The 20,084-nt window shown below is 46.3% G+C and overlaps 1 protein-coding gene across 1 annotated transcript in view; it reads left to right on the top strand.

Annotated features, from left to right (window-relative positions):
* The window catches only part of IDH1 (isocitrate dehydrogenase (NADP(+)) 1), a 358,127-nt gene that overhangs the window by 303,435 nt on the left and 34,608 nt on the right, over nucleotides 1–20,084 (top strand). The window contains exon 8 of the mRNA XM_069615604.1: nucleotides 3,768–3,930. Within this exon, the coding sequence (XP_069471705.1) occupies nucleotides 3,768–3,930 (163 nt within the window). The remainder of the gene's footprint in view (nucleotides 1–3,767; nucleotides 3,931–20,084) is intronic.

Raw genomic sequence — 20,084 nt, 5'->3', positions numbered from 1 at the left:
CCGTCCCTGTCGCACTCCCTTAGTTACAGGTAACGGCACAATTTTCCGGCCCATTTATCCCCACCTGGCCACTGCCTCATTATCAGAATAGAGATATTTAATAGCAGTGAACAGTTCTATGGCGGGGTGTTAGGCAAGATTGTATGCTGTACTCTGTGGGAGACTTCACCTGCCTTGTCCTCTTGGCAATAGTTAACCCAACCTTTTGCTATAAGCATGTACTACACAAGTTGATGGTGACTGAGCAGCCAGGTTCATCTCAAGAGGGGTTAATGTGAGCTGGAGAGGGTTATTACAGATTCACAGCGACAAGTATCCAAATCAACACTTACACTCAAGGTTTCTTGATTTAAACTATTATGTATTAATTTAACCGTCATTTTAATAGGCCTTCTTTGGAAGGGAGCAAAAATATGTAACACAACAATATACTGAAAAACTACACACTATGTTCCATTAAATCAATAGATGCCCATTTGAGATGGCATACAGACACTTCCTGCACCCTGAGGTGACATACACAACTAGGACACTGTGGACATTGATCTATCACTGGCACATTTGGAGCAATACTGAGGTTAGTGTCAAAAGGAAAAGATGAGGGAATAAAACAATGGTTAACAAATATTCTTCAGCAGGTAAATACTTTTTGAACCCTCCAATGCAAAGTAAATGAACCCTTTCCCAGCTGCGCAAGTTATCAAATGTGTGACTTTTGTTGAGGGATAGTTAAAACACAAAGTCAGAGATGAGAAGAGTCTTTCAGGGATCCAGGACAGCCAATGTCAATTGAGCAAAGGTCTAGGTGAGCAGAAGCACTTCTTGAAGGTAGGTAAAAAGTCTTGCACAATGTTTTAGAAATCTTTGTAGAAAATGATATCACTATAGGGCCACAAGCTGTGAGGCTTGTGAGGAGCAAAGCTGCAAGCAACTCTGCAAAGCAACCAAGACAAGTCTCAACTGAGAGCTATTAAGGCTACACAAGAGGTAAGCAACCCCTTAGTTTTACAGTACCTTTTGGTTTGAAGAAATGTGTTCCAGCTCGCTTCTGTTCCAGGTGTAGGTCTGCAGATCCTGTTGTTCTTGAGCCTCAGTTGTGGGGACAAGAGGGAGGACATCTGGGGACTCCTGCACTATGAATTGGAGGTCGGCAGCAGCAATGGGCAAACTTCAGATCAGCGGCACTTCGCGGTTTCAGCTTCTCGTGGCTCTCGCAAACAGCACTACTGTGGTTCTCGGATACCTTTATGGACTTTTCGCACATCTGAGGTCCAGCCCTCTGTTGAGGTGGCTCAGTCTTGGCGAGTCCTGCTTCATGGGAGTCCGCAGGATCTTCCTGGAGTTCGGTTCTGACTTAAAAACAATGCATTAGATCCTGGTGTCCCCCTCCATGGCAATCTGTTCGTGCAGCAGCAATCTAAGTACAGAAGCTCTGAGAGGATGTCCAGACGAGTTCGGTTTGGGGTTGATTGGTCCCACCAATCCAAAGGAAGAAGTTGTCCGTTGAAGGGCTTCTCTAGTCGAGGCAAATTCGGAGCTTTAGCAATGCAGCAGGGCTTCACCGGGCGAACCAACGGTCCAGGAGTTGCAGCAAGCGTCTTTTCCCAGTTCTTCTTCAGATTTCTCCGTCCAGTGGCCGACTGCCTTGCAAGCCAAAAGCCTCGCCTTTTATGCAGGTTTCTCCCATTCATTCACAGCCTAGCGGTCACTCGCACAGCAGGGTGGCTGTCCTCCAAGGATAGCCAGCTGGCCAATCACCTTTGGGTGCATTCCTGTAACCAAGGGGATTAAGCACAGGCAAGGCCCTCACTTTCTGCCCCTGCCAGACCCGCTGGAGCCATAGGCGGGCTTAACCAGTGAATCCTGCCAAAGACAAAATGAACAAAGGAACCAACCCTAGTTTGGCACGCACAGTAAATCTCAATAAGGACATTTCCAACAAGAAATGGTGAAAAAAGACCAGGGCCATTTTGACAAAATGGGCACTCATGGGTGTTTTACTGCAGCTGCAATTGCAGCCCGTGGTAATAACACTCAATGGGAGGAAAAAGTAAACCACTGCCACCAGCCATTAATTGTAGAAAGGGTAACATAAAAATGTTACATGAGAAACTAGACAAAGGGGATACTAAGTAACCCCTCCAGCACCCTATGGTAAGATAGTGTGTGCTTGGTCTAGAAAGGTACAAATGTAAGTAATGTCAATTTCACTTTGCTGCTCTTGGAAACAGTAGTTTAACCAAGAGAAGGTATTTAAACCTTTGGGAAAACTGAGCGACTTCCCTTTGTCACTGCACTAAAGGTGCTGTGTGACACCATGTAAAAAGATGATGCCTCTGGAGTTTGTCAGACTCCAAAACCAAAAGAAACAGTGTTCAAATCAAACAGAACACCTGGGTAAGAGAGAAAAAGGGCTCACTCACTCCAGGGTTAAAATTAAAAAGTCCCAAAGTTCAGCAAAAGAGCTGGGGGTCTCTAAGGAGGGAGGAATTAACCACTAAAATGAAAATTCTCTTGGGGCATGCCCTGGTTAATGGGGGTTTGCTAAATGGAATGTTCTCTGTTTACATGGTAAACGGCTGCTTTAAAGTCCAAAAATATTGAATACAAACAAGCTCTTTTCTGGGCTACATGGTATGCATAACTAGGTCTAAGTCTAGGTTCCATCTGATAATTCCGCATTTTGAAGACTGAACACAAAAAAGGCTGTTTGTATTTCGGCCGATTTTGTGTGGTCTTCAAAATGCTGAATTATTACATTATACCCCGCGCAATCCCCCATGAAGACTATCCAACTGCATCCCACACTCTTCTGCATTGGTTCCTGCCTTTTTATTTTGGGGGTTTCACCCGTGCACGCATTTGCCTCCGTTCCCCGTCCATTGCATTCACCCTCACCAAAGAGTCTCACTTCTTGCTGCTTCCCTTCCCCACTACAATCTTCCCCCTTTTTCCAACATCCAGAGACAAACAAACACAAAACGTGCCTGATCCACCCAGAGGTTCCCCCTCTTGTCAGATGTGACGGCCCTGCACACTCCTTGGCACAGCAGAGACCCGTGTTGTGCCTGGCAGGCCCTGCACATTCGGGAGCATCGCAGAGTAAGGTAAGTGAAAGGGGGTGATGTGCGGGTCTCGATGGGCTGGGGAGCTGGCTGAAGGGCGTTTTTCATGATCATTTTAAAAAGACAATAATCGCTTTTATGCAGTCTTTGTAAATCGATCATGAATAGGGTCAGACAAAAACGAACATTCTTTTCACTTAGAGCAAGCCTTTAGAGTAGGTTACTATGGAATGTCATAGTGAATTGCATGGCCATGGGCAGTGAATGGGTAGGTAAATGGGCTGTGAGTCTTTGCTTATGTGACCCTTCTCACATGTCCTCTCCCACCTTGCTTTACTCAATGCAATAGTTTTGGCTTGTAGGTGGTGCTAAAGCGCCACCCGATAGCCAAACGAAAAACCTCTGTCCTTTAAGTGTGCAAACACTGACACAAAAAACGTTCTAACTTTATTCTCTGAGCATTTGCTTTATTCTTAGGAGTTCCACAAAACACTGTCTTAATGATGGAATTGTGGCCCTCCAGTTTTTTATGACAAAAGAATGTTAAAGTAAACTAAATTTGAAAGTAGCACTGAAAATATGATGAGTACACCATTCGTATTGTCACTTGTGAAGAAATAACTAAACTTGACATTTATGTGCTTGCATGAGTAGATTGAGAAGATCCGGGTTGAGTATGCCACTTTGTTCCTTTTCTTACAGCCTCCGTTTTTGCATGGACTCGAGGCCTGGCTCACCGAGCTAAACTGGATAACAACAAAGAGCTTGCCAACTTTGCCACAGCCTTAGAACATGTCTGCATTGAGACAATAGAAACTGGATTCATGACTAAGGACTTGGCAGCTTGCATTAAAGGTTTACCAAAGTAAGTATATTATACTCCAGGATTCTTTCATTTTATCAGCTGGGGGTGGGGGAGGTAGGTAGGATCTGCTAAGCAGGTTTAAAATTGTTTGTCTTGAAACATAATCCAGCATTATGACTTGTATGCATTCTCTTATAAGAATTAGTGCCAAGAAAGTTGCTTGGATTCTCATTCACTTGGTTACCGGTCTTTAACCTGGGGATTGGCAGATTACTCTGCAGCATATTTGGCTGAAGCAGAATGTCTGTTTTTTCTTTTTGGGACGAATGTTGCTGCATATATATGTGTAGGTTGGGTTTAAGGAAATTATTGTAGAACGTTTAAAGGGGGGAGGGGGCGGCGCTCACCACACAATATATGTAGCAAAATCAACCTGTAATTAAACTAAATGTATTCAATGAAATCGCCCTAAACCTTCAACCTGCACTCTCTGCTTTGGAGCTAGACTATATTTCGAATGACTGGTACACCATATATGCCATCTTTTTGTATGTAAGCCTCAAAAGACTTAGGTTGGCACAAAGCTTCTATGCATAACCTGTATGGTCTCATTCTGATCGTGATTATTCTGTGCTTGTCCTGCTACAAAAAGGCCGGTGGCACTAATAGCCATCTGTGACATCTGTTGGAATCCCCTGGGATGTTGTTCTTTTGCCTGACTTGCCTTTAAATCTTGTGCTCAAATTAGTTGGCAAGAAAGAACTTTTCTAATTATTTGCTTCTCCACATAACCACTGTTAGTTAGGATTTTCAAATCTATGATAAATCTTCCTGACCTGTGTCAACCCCAACACGTTTTGCTTAAGTTTGGTAACTATTTACGTTGTCCTTAGTTGAGTGGGACACTTGTTCCCTTCTGATCTAGTATTTTACTCTTTTTATGGGTGACTTTTTATGGCTCTCTGTAGTGTATGGTTGGAGTTATAGTTGCCTAGAACTTTTGGCCCTAGGCTGGGTTGCCCCTTTGGGCTTCCCTGTGAATTTCTCTTTCATGTACTTGAGTGAACTACTGTTCCCAAATAGTAAATGGGGATCGTCATCCCCTTTACATTCTGAATAAGTGAGCTAGCACACCCCTGCCCCCACCTTATTTGGAGTGCTGGGGGATGCAATGTATCCCCTTTCTTAATTACCTGGTAATATTGTGTTACAATTGCGAGTTTTACATGAATGGCTGGTGGCAGTGGTGTTTTACCTTTATGAAGTTTAGTCTTTATTACTTGAAGGCTGTTAATTCAGCCTTGGTAATTTTTCTGAAATGGTGTGCTCCTTTTATCGCCTTTTCATGTGTGCTTGCTGTTTGAGGTCTTCCCCTGCCATTCTAGGTGGGAACGACCTCAGTGGAAGTTTGCTTTCGGCAGGAATTGTTTGAATTCCCCGCCCAGGCTCCAGAGTGTCTGAGAAGGCAGGAAGCGAGGGAGGAGGCCAAAACTATGCAGCCCTTGCTCTGTTACCTTGCCTGAAAGGAAACAACTCCCAGTGGGGGCTCGCTGTCCTAATTGGACAACCAGACTGCCCTTGGTGTTAAGCAGGGAGAGAATTCAGAAGCTGTGCTGTAGTACCTGTTAAATACTCTGAACCTAGAAGCTGCTGGCAAGTCGACCACTGGAGCTAAAACCGAACAGGAAGAAACAGCTGTAGCAATTTCCAGCGAGCATGCTGTATCCCTTCCTTCCAATCGACCTGGTGTCCCCTAACATGACGACTCCTACCAAGAGGCTGGAGAGATCCACTGGTCTCATGAAAACCTGCATTTTGAACCATCCCACGACATGCTGCGACCTTGCTGGGCTGCAATACCCCCATACCCTGGGACCTCAAGCCGTTGTGTGGTGCATGGTCTTCCGAATCTGTCCAAAACTTTGGTGTCCGCCTCCTTGCTCTCCAGGGACGCTATTTGAATCCCCTTGATGTCCCCTCACCAGAGTGGAGGAGCGAGAGACTGACAAGAATCCGACGATATCCGTTCATTTGGCTACTGAAAAGGGTGCCAAAACCACAGCAGCGAATCCAGATGTGAAGAAACCCTTGCCTGGAGTCTTCCTCGTTGATCCTTGCTGCGATTTCCCTTCAAATGTCCTGTCTTCAATCTTCACGACAAGGAATTTATCGACCAGGTTTTTGGCTGCAGATCCCGACTACTTCCTGTTGCAAACCTCTTCCGTGCTGAGGTACTGTGCTGGCTGGGCTATTGCTCATCTTAAGCCTTTTGTGATTCCTGTGTATCTTTGGGGTGTTGCATGTGATTCTCTCATCCAGTTCACCCAGGCCCACTGCTGGGATCCTCCTAGGGTGTCTTCTTTGAAGTCCCTGAACTGTAACTCTAAACTACTTACTTGCTTTGAAGAGACTTCCATAGGAACTGTGACCTTTTCTGCAACTAAACCCCATCTCACCCTGCCTACTGCTAGACTAGGGTCCCTTTTCAGCCTCTGAGAGAACGTCTGCAATAGACTGGGGAAGGACTGGATAAGAAAGTGATTCTGCCTTGAGAAATAAAGCAAATGTTTAAAAGTTATTTACTTGTAACAGAGTTGGTTTGGTAACTGTCCCTCTGAAATGAGCAGTTAAACAAGTTCTTTCTTTGAATGTGTTTTGTCCTTCTGAAAAGTATATATAAGGTTATTTTACTCACTTGTGAATTGGTTCCCCCACTTCCCAAAAGTAATGCTGTTGGCTTCACCCAACTATTTCCTGAAGAACATAAGTGTAGAAGTTAACCAACAGTGTCTTGCTTCCTGACCTGCTGTATAGCCTGTCTAGAAAAGGTCTACACTGGGTTTTACCTACCTGGAATAACGGTGTGTAATTCTCAAAGTGTAACAGTGGGTTTTGCTTTCCCAGACCTGCTTTATACAGATTCTAAAATAGTCTATGGTTTACACCTACCTTTTAAGTTGCAAATAGCTCCTTTAAAAAGTATATAGGTCTAACTCCCCTTGAATAGCTGTATGCCATTCTGTGGCAATAAGTGTACTGTGGGTTTATCTGGCCCTGGTCTGCCTGTTGCAATAGTATAAAGAGTTCTTGCTTACCTTAGTCTGTGTCACTGAGCTGAAAAGCAATTGTAATAGTTTATTACACAATCGGGTCTTACTCACCTAGTATAACTGAATGATATCTTGAATGCAGTAATACGTTCATACTGATCCATTCATTTGTGTTACGCTATTCAGAAACGTATCCTGGTAACAGGGTTGGTTTTTAAGTGATTCCTTAACTGAGTGTCACTGAATGACTGACAGTTTCTACTACCCTTGAATTACTGACTGTATTGAAAAAGTAACTGTAACCTTGTTTTACTCCCCAAGAATAGCTGATTTCATTCTGAATGGGTTATAGATTTACCTAACCTTGAACTGCTGACTGCCATTCTTAACAAGGTAATAGTTTGGGCTGTATCCCTTAAGTATTGACTTTGTTTTTATAATTGTGCTTATATATAATGTGATGGTACTTATTTACCCAAGATTCATCTTGGCCTACTTGTATTTAAATACACCATTTATTTTTACAATGCATAGTGTTTACTTTGACTATTTCTGAAGCTTGTGAAATCTGCTCAGATCACATGCTGTGCATAGGCCGACATCTAGTGGAAGCTGCTGAGTATTAGTTTGTTTTTTTCGAAACTCGAAAAGGGGCATAGAACTAGGGCGTGCCAGTAATACTATCCCTAGTGTGACGTCCACTGTACCCATGATTCCTCACGCATGTAGGACCCTCAGATTGTTTTTTTCCACCATACTTGTCGGAAGCATATCGCAGCGTTCCCTTGGCTTTAGCCATTTACCTTTTTATAATTACAAATATTCCCCGCTCTCCAACCCTACGTCGAAAATCGCTGAAGATCGACGTTGGTACTCGAGACGGAGGAAGAACAGCCGTTGAGACTACACAACGGACTTTGGGCCTCGGAAGGCCACTGGCATCGGCCCTGTGCAAGTTGGAAGAGTGGAGGGTGGACACACACACTCGTTTCCTACATATAAAACCGCCCGCTGCCAAATAGTGACATACGGAGAGTACTCCCTTTAAATTCTGCCCAAAGTGTAACCGTAAGTTTCCCTGGGTAGACAAACGCAATACGTGTAACTTGCGTCTCCCACGGGACCATCCCGAGGCTAATTGTAGAGCTTGTAAGCTCTTCAAAGCCAAGACGCTCAAGGACCGCTCGACCAAGCACTGGGCCCACTACGCCAGGCAGCTAGAGGCCATGGATGCAGTGGGTTCCTTTAGCGATGGCAATGCCGCCTTATCGGACGGCGAGGGCACCGGAGTGTTGTCTGGCACCCACGCACAAGCCCCCGACCTTGGAGGATTGACCGGCGGTTCCGTTATGGGGACAACACCCAGCAGCAAGAGTGCAACACACCTCTTCCACCAAACACACTAACCCCAGCCGAGATTCGACACGTATGTCGAGTGATTTTCAGAAGAAGGCACCAAGAGAGCGGTCCGCCGATTCGGTGTCCTCTGGGCGTTCCAGGTCACGGTCGTCTCATGACACACAGCAACCGTCCACGGTTGCTAAGGGTGCCACGCTACCAAAAGTCACTGAGGCCCGGTCGTCAAGACTAATCCGACCTCTTCCCCAAGTAGCACATTCGACGTCTGCTTCAGAGATTCAACGCCCCTTTTCCAAGACTCCCGAATCTCATGACACCAACTGCGAATCTCGACGCCAGGCGTCGAAACATTCAGGAAACCCCAAGAGTCAGGCAAACATTCCTCTACACATGGGAAAGGGGAAAAACAACACAAAAAAGCCTCCGAACATCAGGTTCAGAAGGAAAAACACAAGGAAAAAATCCAAGGTCCCTGACCCTGTCACCAAGGAAAAGTCTGTTCCTCCCACTACTCAGGAAACAGAGATTAGTAAAGAACCACAGCAGGAGTGGGTTATCCCCAGTTCAAAGCAATGGAACTCTGAGGACATTGATCGAGTAACGAGGAGGATGTCCTTTTTTGTAGATTTCTACAAAAAATACCCAATTACTTTCATAGCTATCATAGTACTCCAGCTACCTCTGCCCCTTCGGGATCCAAAGACCCTCATACTAAGAGGCTTCCTTCTGAGACTACAGTCCAGGGTTTGATTTCAGACCCTTCTATAATTGAGCCTTACCAGCCATATGGTGAGGAGTCAGAAGTACAAATGCTGGAAGACCAGGCAGGGGTCGATTACTATGGGGACGATGAGGACCAGGAAGAGGAAGACGAGGCGGAGGCCTATAGTCTTGACTCCCCTATTTCCAAAGATCCCCCTGTGAATGACTCACCGGTTGATAATCAGCCTTTACTTAATGAGGTATTAGCTAAAGCTGCAGCCCATTTCCAAATTGACACACAGGGTTTCCAAGAAGAGAGATTTTGCAGAAGAAATTCTGGGGGACAGGAAATCCATTGCCCGAACTATCCCCATTTTAAAATCAATTCAGCGCAGAATCGATCCTTCTCTGGTAACCCCTAATCTTACTCGGGCGGTTAATCTAAGAGTAGAGACATTATTTAGGGCCGCTCCCTCCGATACACTATACATAAGGGGTCAGTTTAAACCCGACTCATTGGTGGTTACAACCACCAGAAAGAGGGCGGGAACACCACTAGCTTCTTCTGAAGCACCCCCGGACAAAGAGAGCAAGAGAATAAATGCTCTGGGGATGAAGGTGGCATCCACGTCAGCATACCAAACATGCATTGCCAACACCACCACTCTGTTAGCAAGCTACAACTGCCACCAATGGGAACAGGTAGCTGCCCTTATTGCCTCTGCACCCAAACCTCTAAAGAGCCAGTTGGCCCAAATTGCATCAGACGGAAGATCAGTGTCTGGATGCATTCTTAAGGCAAACTTTGATGCAGCAGATAATGCAGGGAGCCTAATATCAGAAGGCACAGTTATTAAACGCCTTGCTTGGCTAAGACAATCAGGGTTTAAGCCCGATACCCAAGCCACCCTCATGGACATGCCGGTAGAACCGAACGTCCTATTTGGGAAGCAGTGGAGGAAGCACTGAAGACAGCGAAGGACGAATATGAAACCTTAAAGTCCCTCGGCCAACTAACAAATAAGCCCTCAGGTCACAGGGGAAATAATAATTTTCATTGCTTTCGCTGCCAAACCTCCCAAAGAGGGTCCAATTACTATCGGAGTCAAGGAACCTCATGGGGCGGCAATCAACAGGCAACCCAAGGTTTCACCAGAGATCAAGAGGGGCCGCGGTAGAGGGAGAGGCAGTCCAGGTAGAGGCACTACACCACCCAATAAACAGTGACGTTCCGCTCCGGTTCCCTTCCCATGCATCCCTACTAGGGGGGCGCATTTCCATCTTCACCCACGCATGGGAAGGTATCGCTTTCGGACAGATGGGTGCCACTGGATACTGTATAGAGCTACTAGAACGTCCCCGCAACCATCCTCCAAGACGGAAGATACACTCCTTGGAGCACCAAAGATTCCTCTTCGTGGAGATTGTCGTTCTTCTTGCAAAGGACGCAATAGTCCTCGTCTCGGGCAACCAGGTAAACAAGGGTATTCAACCTACTTCCTTGTGCCAAAAAAGATCTAACGATGCACCCAGTATTAGACTTGCGCCCTGCAAACAAGTATGTCGAGCCACAAACATTCTGCATGACTACACTTCAGGAAGTAGCCCCCCCCCCCTACTAAAAAGAGATTACATAACATTGGACATGAAAGATGCCTATTTTCATATTTCCATGTTCCCAGTGCACAGAAGATTCTTGCGGTTCAAGGTAGACGGCCAGCACTACCAGTTCCAGGTGCTGCCCTTCGGAATAGCCTCGGCTCCAAGGGTATTCACCAAGGTACTGGCGGTGGTGGCGGAGCACCTATGCAGGGAGGCAATCCCGGTGTTCCCTTACCTGGACGACTGGCTCATCAGTTCCTAGGAGCTGTCCTAGACACCCAAGAGGGTTGGCCTTTCCGTCCGAGGAATGAATTCGGAATCTGTTGCTGCAAATGCCTCAATATCAGTCCGGTTGCCAGATAAGGGTGCGCAAAGCGATGTTTGCTAGGCATGATGGCATTGTGCATTTACCTGTTTCCCCACGCGCACCTGCGCATTTGACCCATGCGGGAATGGTTGGCGAAACCGTGGTCTCAGGCAACTGGTAAGTGGGACGATCTAGTGGTCGTTTCGCGAACACTAGGACAGAGTCTTCGCTGGTGGACAAGAGAAAGAGAGAATCTTACCATGGGGAAACCCTTTTACGATCCAGAAATACTAGCCGGCGTCACAACAGACACATCCCTGTCAGGGTGGGGAAGCTCACCACCTTCACCACACAGCTCAGGGTCTCTGGTCTCTCACAGTGGCTCAGAATCACATCAATCTGCTGGAACTTCTGGCAGTCTACAGAGCGCTTCGGGCATTTGAACCCCTTCTATCCAACCTGTCAGTGCAGATCCTAACAGACAGCACAACAGCAATGTTTTACTTGAACAAACAAGGGGACACTTGTTCGCCAAATCTGTCCAAGCTTGCCCAGAATATTTGGAAATGGGCACTCAGACGGAACATTTACCTGTTATCCAAACATGTTCCTGGGATCTCAATTCATTAGCGGCCGCTTTGAGCACAGATCCCCTCCCAGAGGAACACGAATGGCGACACACTAAGAAGTTGTAGAAGCTCTCTTCTCTCAGTGGGGTTTCCCCACTATAGACCTGTTCGCCACAAGTGAAAACGGACAATGCCCAGACTTCGCATCCAGGTTCCCCCAGCCAGGCTCCAAGGGGAACGCTCTATGGATGAATTGGTCAGGGATGTTTGCCTACGCTTTTCCACCAGCCCCTCTGATGAGGAAGGTGGTCAACGAGATACACAGGGAATTGATGAAGCTCATCCTAGTTGCTCCTATGTGGGAGAGACAACCATGGTTTCCACACCTACGCAAACTGGTGGTGTGCGACTCCATCAAACTCCCGTGCTGGTACAATCTACTCTCACAGCACGAAGGACAAACAGTGCATCCTCAACCCAACTCGAACTTGGCAGCATAGCTCCTGAAGTCATAGAGTCCGGCTATCTCAATTTACCCCAGAGATGCATGGACATCTTAAAAGAGTCTAGAAAACCAAACACAAGACACTGTTACTTTGATAAGAGGAAAAGATTTGTTATTTGGTGCCAGATAGACAAATCAACCCAATTGATTGTACTCCTTCCAATATTGACACCTATATACTCCACCTACTGGATGCAGGGTTAGTATGTAATTCACTCAAGGTACACCTGGCGGTGCTGTCAGCCTAGACCACCTCCCATAACAAGGTGTCATGGTGGAAAATGCCAGTAGTCAAAGCCTTTATGGAAGGGGTAAAGAGACTCCACCCTCCAATTTCTAACCCACCACCAGGTTGGGACCTTAAATTGGTGCTTGCTAAACTCATGGGACCTCCCTTCGAACCCATGCATAAAGCTAGTCTTAAACACCTTACTTATAAAACAGCCTTCTTAGTAGCCATTACATCCATAAGAAGGGTCCGTGAAATTCAGGCTCCGTCAGTGCAGGATCCTTTCTTTACTGTTCATAAGGATAAACTGGTTTTACACACTCACCCTAGGTTTTCACCTAAGTTCATTTCAAAATTCCATGTTAACCAGTCCATTGAGCTACTGGCCTTCTTCCAAGAACCCAAAAGCTCTGCTGAGGTGAAACTCCACACACTAGATGTGAGGAGAGTGGTCCTCTACTACGTGGACAAGACCAGATGGCTAAGAAAGACAGATCAACTGTTCGTCTCCGTAGCTCTAGGCAGAGAAGGGGATTGCGTATCTAAAGGTGCCATCTCGAAATGGATAGTCCGATGTATCCAACTACGCGACACCCTTTCAGATAAAAACGCTGCCTTTTACGCCAAGGGCCCACTCTACAAGAGGTTCTGGGGCCACTCTGGCTTTCATTGCAAATGTACCCCTTGACACCATTTGCAAAGCAGCTACATGGAGCTCTATTCACACCTTTACTCAGCACTACTGCATTGACACTCATTCCAAGACAGATACTCAAGTGGGACAAACGGTTCTAAGACATTTGTTTGCTCATGAACCTTCTCACATCCCACCTCCTCCTTCTAACACTACTCGCTAATCTATGGACAGCATGTGATCTAGCAGATTCCACAAGCCTCAGAAGGGATACATTACTCACCGTAATCGTATTTCTCATGCTTGTATCTGCTCAGATTCACATGCGCCCGCCCTTCCTCCCCTCTGAAAGAAGGCACGTGGATGCTTGTAGTCTTATCTATCTTTATCTTTATCATGTCATGCTCTGTTCCTCCAATGTAAGAACCAAAGCATTTCCCCCCAAGCAGGGCCCCCTCCACAGTGCAGAGTACTTAGCCCTGTGGCTACCAAGTGCTGGGGGGCAGCTCCTTTATCTGTGCCTGCATACACAGATGTGCCTCCTCCATCTAAAGTGGAGCCTTGCTCCTTCAGTGAGTCACACCGTGTTAGGGAGATTTATCATTATTGTGCTTCATCCCCTCTCCTAGTGAGACCCCCAGCACTTTTGGACTTCTGGGCCTTTTTCTTTTAATCCTGAATGAGTGAAGCCTTTTTCCACGCATTCATTCTTATGGGCTCTGTCTTTTTGGAACTCTATTCTTTGAAAATCTACCCATACTATGGAGTCCGTCTGCTCATATCTCTTAAAGGCATCTGAGTTTTACTACTGCAGCACACAGCTCCTTATGGGCGGTGTTGCTGGGGGCCTCTAGGGTCCTCCTTTAAGATTATTTTCCTCTGTCCTTAAGTAAACTACACTTCAAAACTGTTTAGTCTGAGAGATTGGCACACACCACCTTCAGTGAAGTACCAAAGGAATACTTGGTATCTTTCTGCTCCTTTTGACTTTTTAGGAGTATCATCTAGTTATGGCTGGGGGGCACTGAACGTGTTCTACCAACTATTGTGTATTTTCTATACTGCAGGCTATGTCCTTAGCCTCGGTAGTGCACAATTTGGGGCACCCAAGTACCAATTTAGGGCCTCCCTTCTTTTTTTGCCATTACTGGCATGGTTGTTCTTTGTTAGCCCTTCTTCTACCATTCTGGGAGTGAGAGGGGTGTGTCGCCTTTGGTGGGAACCAGTAGGTATCCCCGCCTAGTGTCTGGTCAGACAGGAAGTGGGGGAGGAATCTTCCACCCCCCCCTGTCCTTTGTCTGCCAGAGTGCCTGAATAGGACCAGCTCCCACAGGGGGTTTGGCTGTCCTGATTGGACAGCCAAATGCCCCTCTCTGTAAAATGCTGAGTTAGATTGCAGAGGAGTGTGCTGGAACTGTATAAAAGGTGAGGCTTCTGGAGCGTAAAGCAAGTCGACCACAGGAAACAAAAGTACCCAAAGAATAAGACTACCAGAGACGCCTGCAGACCAATTGCAAGACCATGAAGTGACCACTGCTGTCCTGACCTTGTTTTCTATGTGTCAATATCTTACATTGGGGTATTCCCAGGGGCTGGGGGGGGGGGGGGGTCTATGGAAGTGGAAGTTCCCATCAGAATTACTGCATGATTTGCTCGGCCTGGACTCAATCAAGGAAAAGGTAGAACAGTATTTGTGGAGAATGAGACCCCAGATTCTACACCAGAGATGGTATGTGATGCATTTAAGGCGGTACTAAGGGGACTGGTGAGAGCAATCAAAGTAGCTAGGGAAAAACAGACAGCAATGGGAGAGGTTCAAGGGGAAATAACTAAGGGACCGAATAAGAAAATTGGTTAGAGCATTGAGGCACATTCAGAGTCAATTAGTGACGCTTTGTACAAAGCAAGCAGAGAAAGCACTAGTTTATACGAAGAAATGGTATTATATGAACCCAACAAGGCTGATAAGTTTCTGGCTAGACAGTTGAGGGGTAGGGCCCGGTCTAGGACGATCATGAAACTTCAGGATGTAGCTGGGGGAGATAGGACTACAAACGAGGAAATGGGAGAAATAATTCTGGAGTACTACCAAACCTTGTATACATCTGACAACCCCTCAAGTTATAAGCAGGAGGAATCTCTTTCCGGGGTCTGGCATTTGCAACTCTCTGAGATAGAAAGGGATTCTAGATGCGGACATTGGAGAATAGGTGAGAAAAGCGATTAGTTCCCTTCCAAGAAATAAGGCCCCAGGCCCAGATGGCTCCTATGAACACTATCAAGATTTATTAGCCCCTCCGCTTATGAGCTTATTTAAAACCTTAAAGTGAAGGGGACATATTACACAGACAATGACTGAAGCCAAGAAGATGGTGCTTCCGAGCTCTTGCCATGCCAAATTGTATACCAAGTCTTGGCAAGCAGGTTGACGGAACTGTTGCCGAAACTAATGGGACATGACAAATCTGGGTTCATACCGCAAAGACAAACGCACAATATTAGCAGAATTTTTCGCTTGATCGAGAGAACGTCCAAGTCTCAGAATGCTGCGCTATTGGTGTCATTAGATGCAGAAAAGGCATTTGCTAGAGTAGAATATTTTTTTTTTTCGGTACAATGAAGGTTAAGGAGTATAATCAAATGGTTAGGGCAAATTAGATTTCCCCAACAATTTGGTTAGAAGTTAATGGGGCACTCAAATAATGTCACTATTTGGCGGGGCACTAAGCAAAGCAAGGTTGTTCATTATTGTATGCTATATATTTTGAAACTTTGCTGGCCAGGGTTCCGGGAAGCTGTTCAGGTAAATGGGATAGCTATGGTGGGAGAAGAGCATAAGGTAATAGCATTTGCCGATGACATGTTGGTAGCACTATCAAATCCGGAAGCCTCTTTGCCGGAATTTATCACTGATGAAGGAACTGGAGGGTTTTGGCTTAGTGTGAGGGTTAAAAGTAAACCGACAGAAGTCAGAAATGCTAAACCTGTCGGTCAATCCAGATATGTTGACTAGGAGTTCCCATACACAATTGAGGATTGCTGATAAGAAAATTTCATATTTGGGAATAACCCTCACCAGAACGATGGGACAGATGTATGGGGCGAATTACCCTCCGTTACTGGCCAAGATTAAAACCGATCATATGAATGGCGTCCACTAACAATTTCCTGGTTGGGAAGACTGACTACAATAAAGATGATAGCGCTTTTTCAAAACTGTATTTTCAAGCGTTGCCCATTTGGGGCCCGAAGGTCTTTTTGCTCCCTCACCAAAACTCTGACTTTTTATATATGGCGTAATAGACTACCGAGGGTGGCAATGTCTGCCTTGACGGCACAGAAGGGACAAGGGAGCATGGGATTTTCCCATTTTTAGAGGTACTACGAGGCAGCTCAGTTGAGGGTTGTGCAGGAGGGGTTTGCGGACAATCCACAGAAAATGTGGGTCTAGCGGAATAGGGCAGTGGCGGGTTCATACCTATCGGTGCTTTTGTGGCTAAATAAAAAACACACGCATCCTAATAATCCGGGTCAGTGAAATAGTTGTGTTGGGGGTGGAGGTGTGGGACTTGGCAGTAAAGCGGAGGGCGCTCACTGACAACCCCTCTCTGTTGTTCCCAGTGTTTGAGAACCCGCAATTCCTGCCCGGGGAATGGTAAAAGGGGCGTTTAAAGAGTGGGAAGGGGCTAGATGACGACAAATACGGGATAGGTTTTGGGACAGACCCTTTGGACATTCGAGGAGTGCACTTGTGAGCTGGGGATAGGGGAAAGGGACACATTTCAGTATATTCAATTGAAACATTGGCTGAACGCTCCACGGATTGGAGCTGCTGCTGCAAGACAGCTGACCCCTTTTCAGGGATATGTTATGACGGCATGGAATCAAGGAAACTAGTGTCCACTCTTTATAGAAATCTTAATGACCATGGAATTATGGAAATATATGAAAACATTGTTAAAAACACTGGGGGAGACTAGCCCTGAAGATTACTGGGAACACCTATGGGGAGCCATCCCGAAATTAACACACTATCCAGATGAGGGAGATGTGGATTAAAGATTTATATCGGTGGCAGTGTACGCCAGACGAGGTCCACGCAACGTACCCTTCAGTATCAGGACATTTTTGGAGTGGAAGTAGAAATGTGGCGGACTGGGGGAACATTTGGTGGAACTACCCGGTATTGCAACTCTTTTGGGAGGAGGTGAAACAGCAGTTGCAGGGGATGTTTCAAAGGGTGGCGCAAATGGAAGAAGGTGTGGATGTGTGCTATGTGGGACCCAAATTCAAGGGCGTATACGAAATCCCAGAAACGTGTTGTCATGACCCTACTAAATACTAGCTTGGTTGGCAATAGCTCATTGGAAACAGCAACAGGTCCCAATGAGTCAAGAGGGGCTTCAGAAAGTTTGGGGGTTTTGTGGCATTGGAATTAGTTACATAAAAGTTACAAGGTAACCATGAAGCATTTAAACGGGGATTGGGCTATGGTCCTGTAGTCCTTAAAAAGTGACTATGCTGCAATGGTGTCCCCAGAAAATCTGAATTCTAGACCTTCTCTGAACCCACTTTGTCTATTTGGAATGTTAGAAGAAGAGAAAATTCCCTGACAAGGGGTGGGGAGGAGGGGGAAGGGGAGGAGTTTGTATTGTAATTTGCTGATGGTTGGAAAATCAATAAAAAAAACTATTTAAAAAAAACACAACAGACCTGATCCTTCTGGGACCCAAGGCAGGCGGAATTCTGCTGTGGCCCCCCAACTTCAATCACCTTTCCCTGAGCGAGAGAGGCAGGGGGCTAAGAAACGTGCAGCGTTTTGTCATCAGCAGATCATCATGCTATCGACATGTTTATGAATGCCTAAGTCTTAAGAGTAAGGGTGATGCTTTTCATTGGACAATAGGGAGCGGTTGGTGGCTGGCCCAGAAGAATATTTAGCAACCTTGTTCTAGTGTAAGACCAGTGTGCAGAAGCTACCACAGGTGAACGAGGTGCTAGTACACATGGAGTAAAGTGGTGGTTTGTTTCTATGGTGCCAGCGGGTCCGGGAGTCCCAGTAGCTCCTCTTAGCTGATTTCATCAAAGGGCTGCAAACGGGGCAGATTGCTTCATGTTCTAGAATTGCTGTAGTGACCCCTTGGTATATAGTCTTATCTTTGCTATTAGGAAATATGTCTATATTGAATATTAGAAAAGGTAGAACATGGCCCATACCAATGGTGGTAGACTGTAGCTCAGTGAGTTCAGCCTCATCTGCGCAAAAGAAATGGTCTACACAGTGCCCAGGTTATTTCAGCAGGTCCTCAGCAAGGGGTTTCTGGCCCTGCCACACAGTGCTGTGGTGTTTTGGGGTAGGGGATTGTGCAAATGCTCAGTTATTTTGTGACGTGCAGGCAAAAATTATACTGGACTTCCATTTGTTTATCGCTGCAGGGGCTATATTTAGTCATGGCGCCTATTTTCAAGGAATCAGACGGACAAACATATTTCTGTTTGGGAGTAAGGTGTTTAGAATACGGTGATTATTTGGGAAAAGTGCTTCAATAACGGTGGACGGGCTCAGGTTATTGCCATTTTAATACACTAAACATGTTCACTTTTCATCTTCATGGCAGGTACCTTTTCTGAGAGGAGGGCCTCGGACGTGGCTGCTTCACATTTTACAAGTGTACAGTTTGGGACAAAGCCATAACGACAGTAGAGTGGGATAATACTCTTCTGCCGCCATCACTCATCTGAAGGAAGGGCTCTAGATGCTAGAAGAAGCAATGGCCATAGAGAAAGTTTGAATTATTGGACGGACCACAATAGTGCAAAATCCACTTTCGAGTGGCCACCTTAGAGCTTTCTCAACTTGCTGCTTATAGAAGCACAGAAGGGCAGGCACAGCCCTGGCACCCGCACAGAGGCTGACTGTTAATTTCAGTAATACGTCCATTTATTATTTAAGCAATTACGTTACAACCGCCTCAGCAGGGAGTGCGATAGAGGGTGGTTATGATAAATTGGGCCAAGGTTCCTGTAATTGGGACTACTCAGGGGGTCGGAGGGGGCACGTGAGGTGGATTTCATACAGGCCCTGGGCCACGTTCACTGTCGGTAGGTAAAAGGAGCAGGTTCATATAGGCTGGTTAATGCCCGCTATGAACGATGAACGCACTGTACTCTACCAAAAAAATCTGGATTGAAAGTGGATTGCTACTGGATTTTCCCAAACATTTAAATCCTCTTTAACTGCAGAAACATACAGCGGGGAGTGGGGGGGTGGCGTGCGAAGGGAGAGAGAATAGCCTTCAGGAGTGATGCAGCACCTGTGTCATAATGTTGGAGAACATTTGTCGATACCATAATATGAAGATTGAAGTGAGCAGCCAGCCGGGGTGTTTACTGGGAACATGAAGACACATTGAGCCAGCACGCTCTAGAAGATTGTGTCCATTAGGTGTTGGCGTGACTACACTTATATTATAAGTGCAGACCTAGTTGGAGAGCAGCGGAGCGCTGTACAAAGTGTGGGTAGTCTGCATTTGGGCTGGGATCTTTTAACAGTAGCGCAGTATTGTGAGTTCGAGGGGATTGGGTCCTCCGACGTATTCCATATCTATGACATGTAATCACCACAGCTGTGCTGCTTCGGAAACTTTTTTTTCTGCGTCCTGCCTCGATGACGTCGATGTGCCGTCGTCGAGGACCTCCTCCGACGTCATCCGATGTGATAAGTAGGACGCACAACGCCTGTAGCCTCAGTTCCGTTTTTTCCACAAACGTGTTGCTTCGTGCATCTCGGTTAACGCCTCGACTCTTTGGAGTTCTGTTCTTCGAACCTGTTCGTTTTTGTGAGAATCTCCTTCGTGTGAAGATGTCTTTTACTTAGTCTTCGATCCCGCGTCCGGCCTTCAAGAAGTGCGGGGAGTGTGGGTCCAAGTTGTCGGTGACTGACTTGCACGACGCCTGCCTCTGGTGCCTCGGGGAGGCCCACAACACGGATGACTGTATCGACTGCCAGTCGCTCACGTCCAAAGCCTTACGTGAACGTAAGAAGTTGTCGGTAGGTCGGGTGTCCAAGCCCCGGAAGTCAAAGTCTGCGGGGCTTTCGACGGATGATTCGAGGGGAGACTCTCCGCGTCATCGTCAGAAGTCTCGTGGGTCTCCTTCTAGGAGTCGGTCTCGCCACTCCTCGGCCTCTTCGAGGCATTCTCGGAAGCACCGACAGCGGTCGTCTTCCAGGTCCTCTTCTGAAGACTTTGCCCGGCA

The sequence above is a fragment of the Ambystoma mexicanum genome, chromosome 9 (assembly GCF_040938575.1).
Source record: "Ambystoma mexicanum isolate Mex_15411 chromosome 9, UKY_AmexF1_1, whole genome shotgun sequence".
Classification (NCBI taxonomy): domain Eukaryota; kingdom Metazoa; phylum Chordata; class Amphibia; order Caudata; family Ambystomatidae; genus Ambystoma; species Ambystoma mexicanum.
This window is presented reverse-complemented; position numbering and strand designations above follow the sequence as displayed.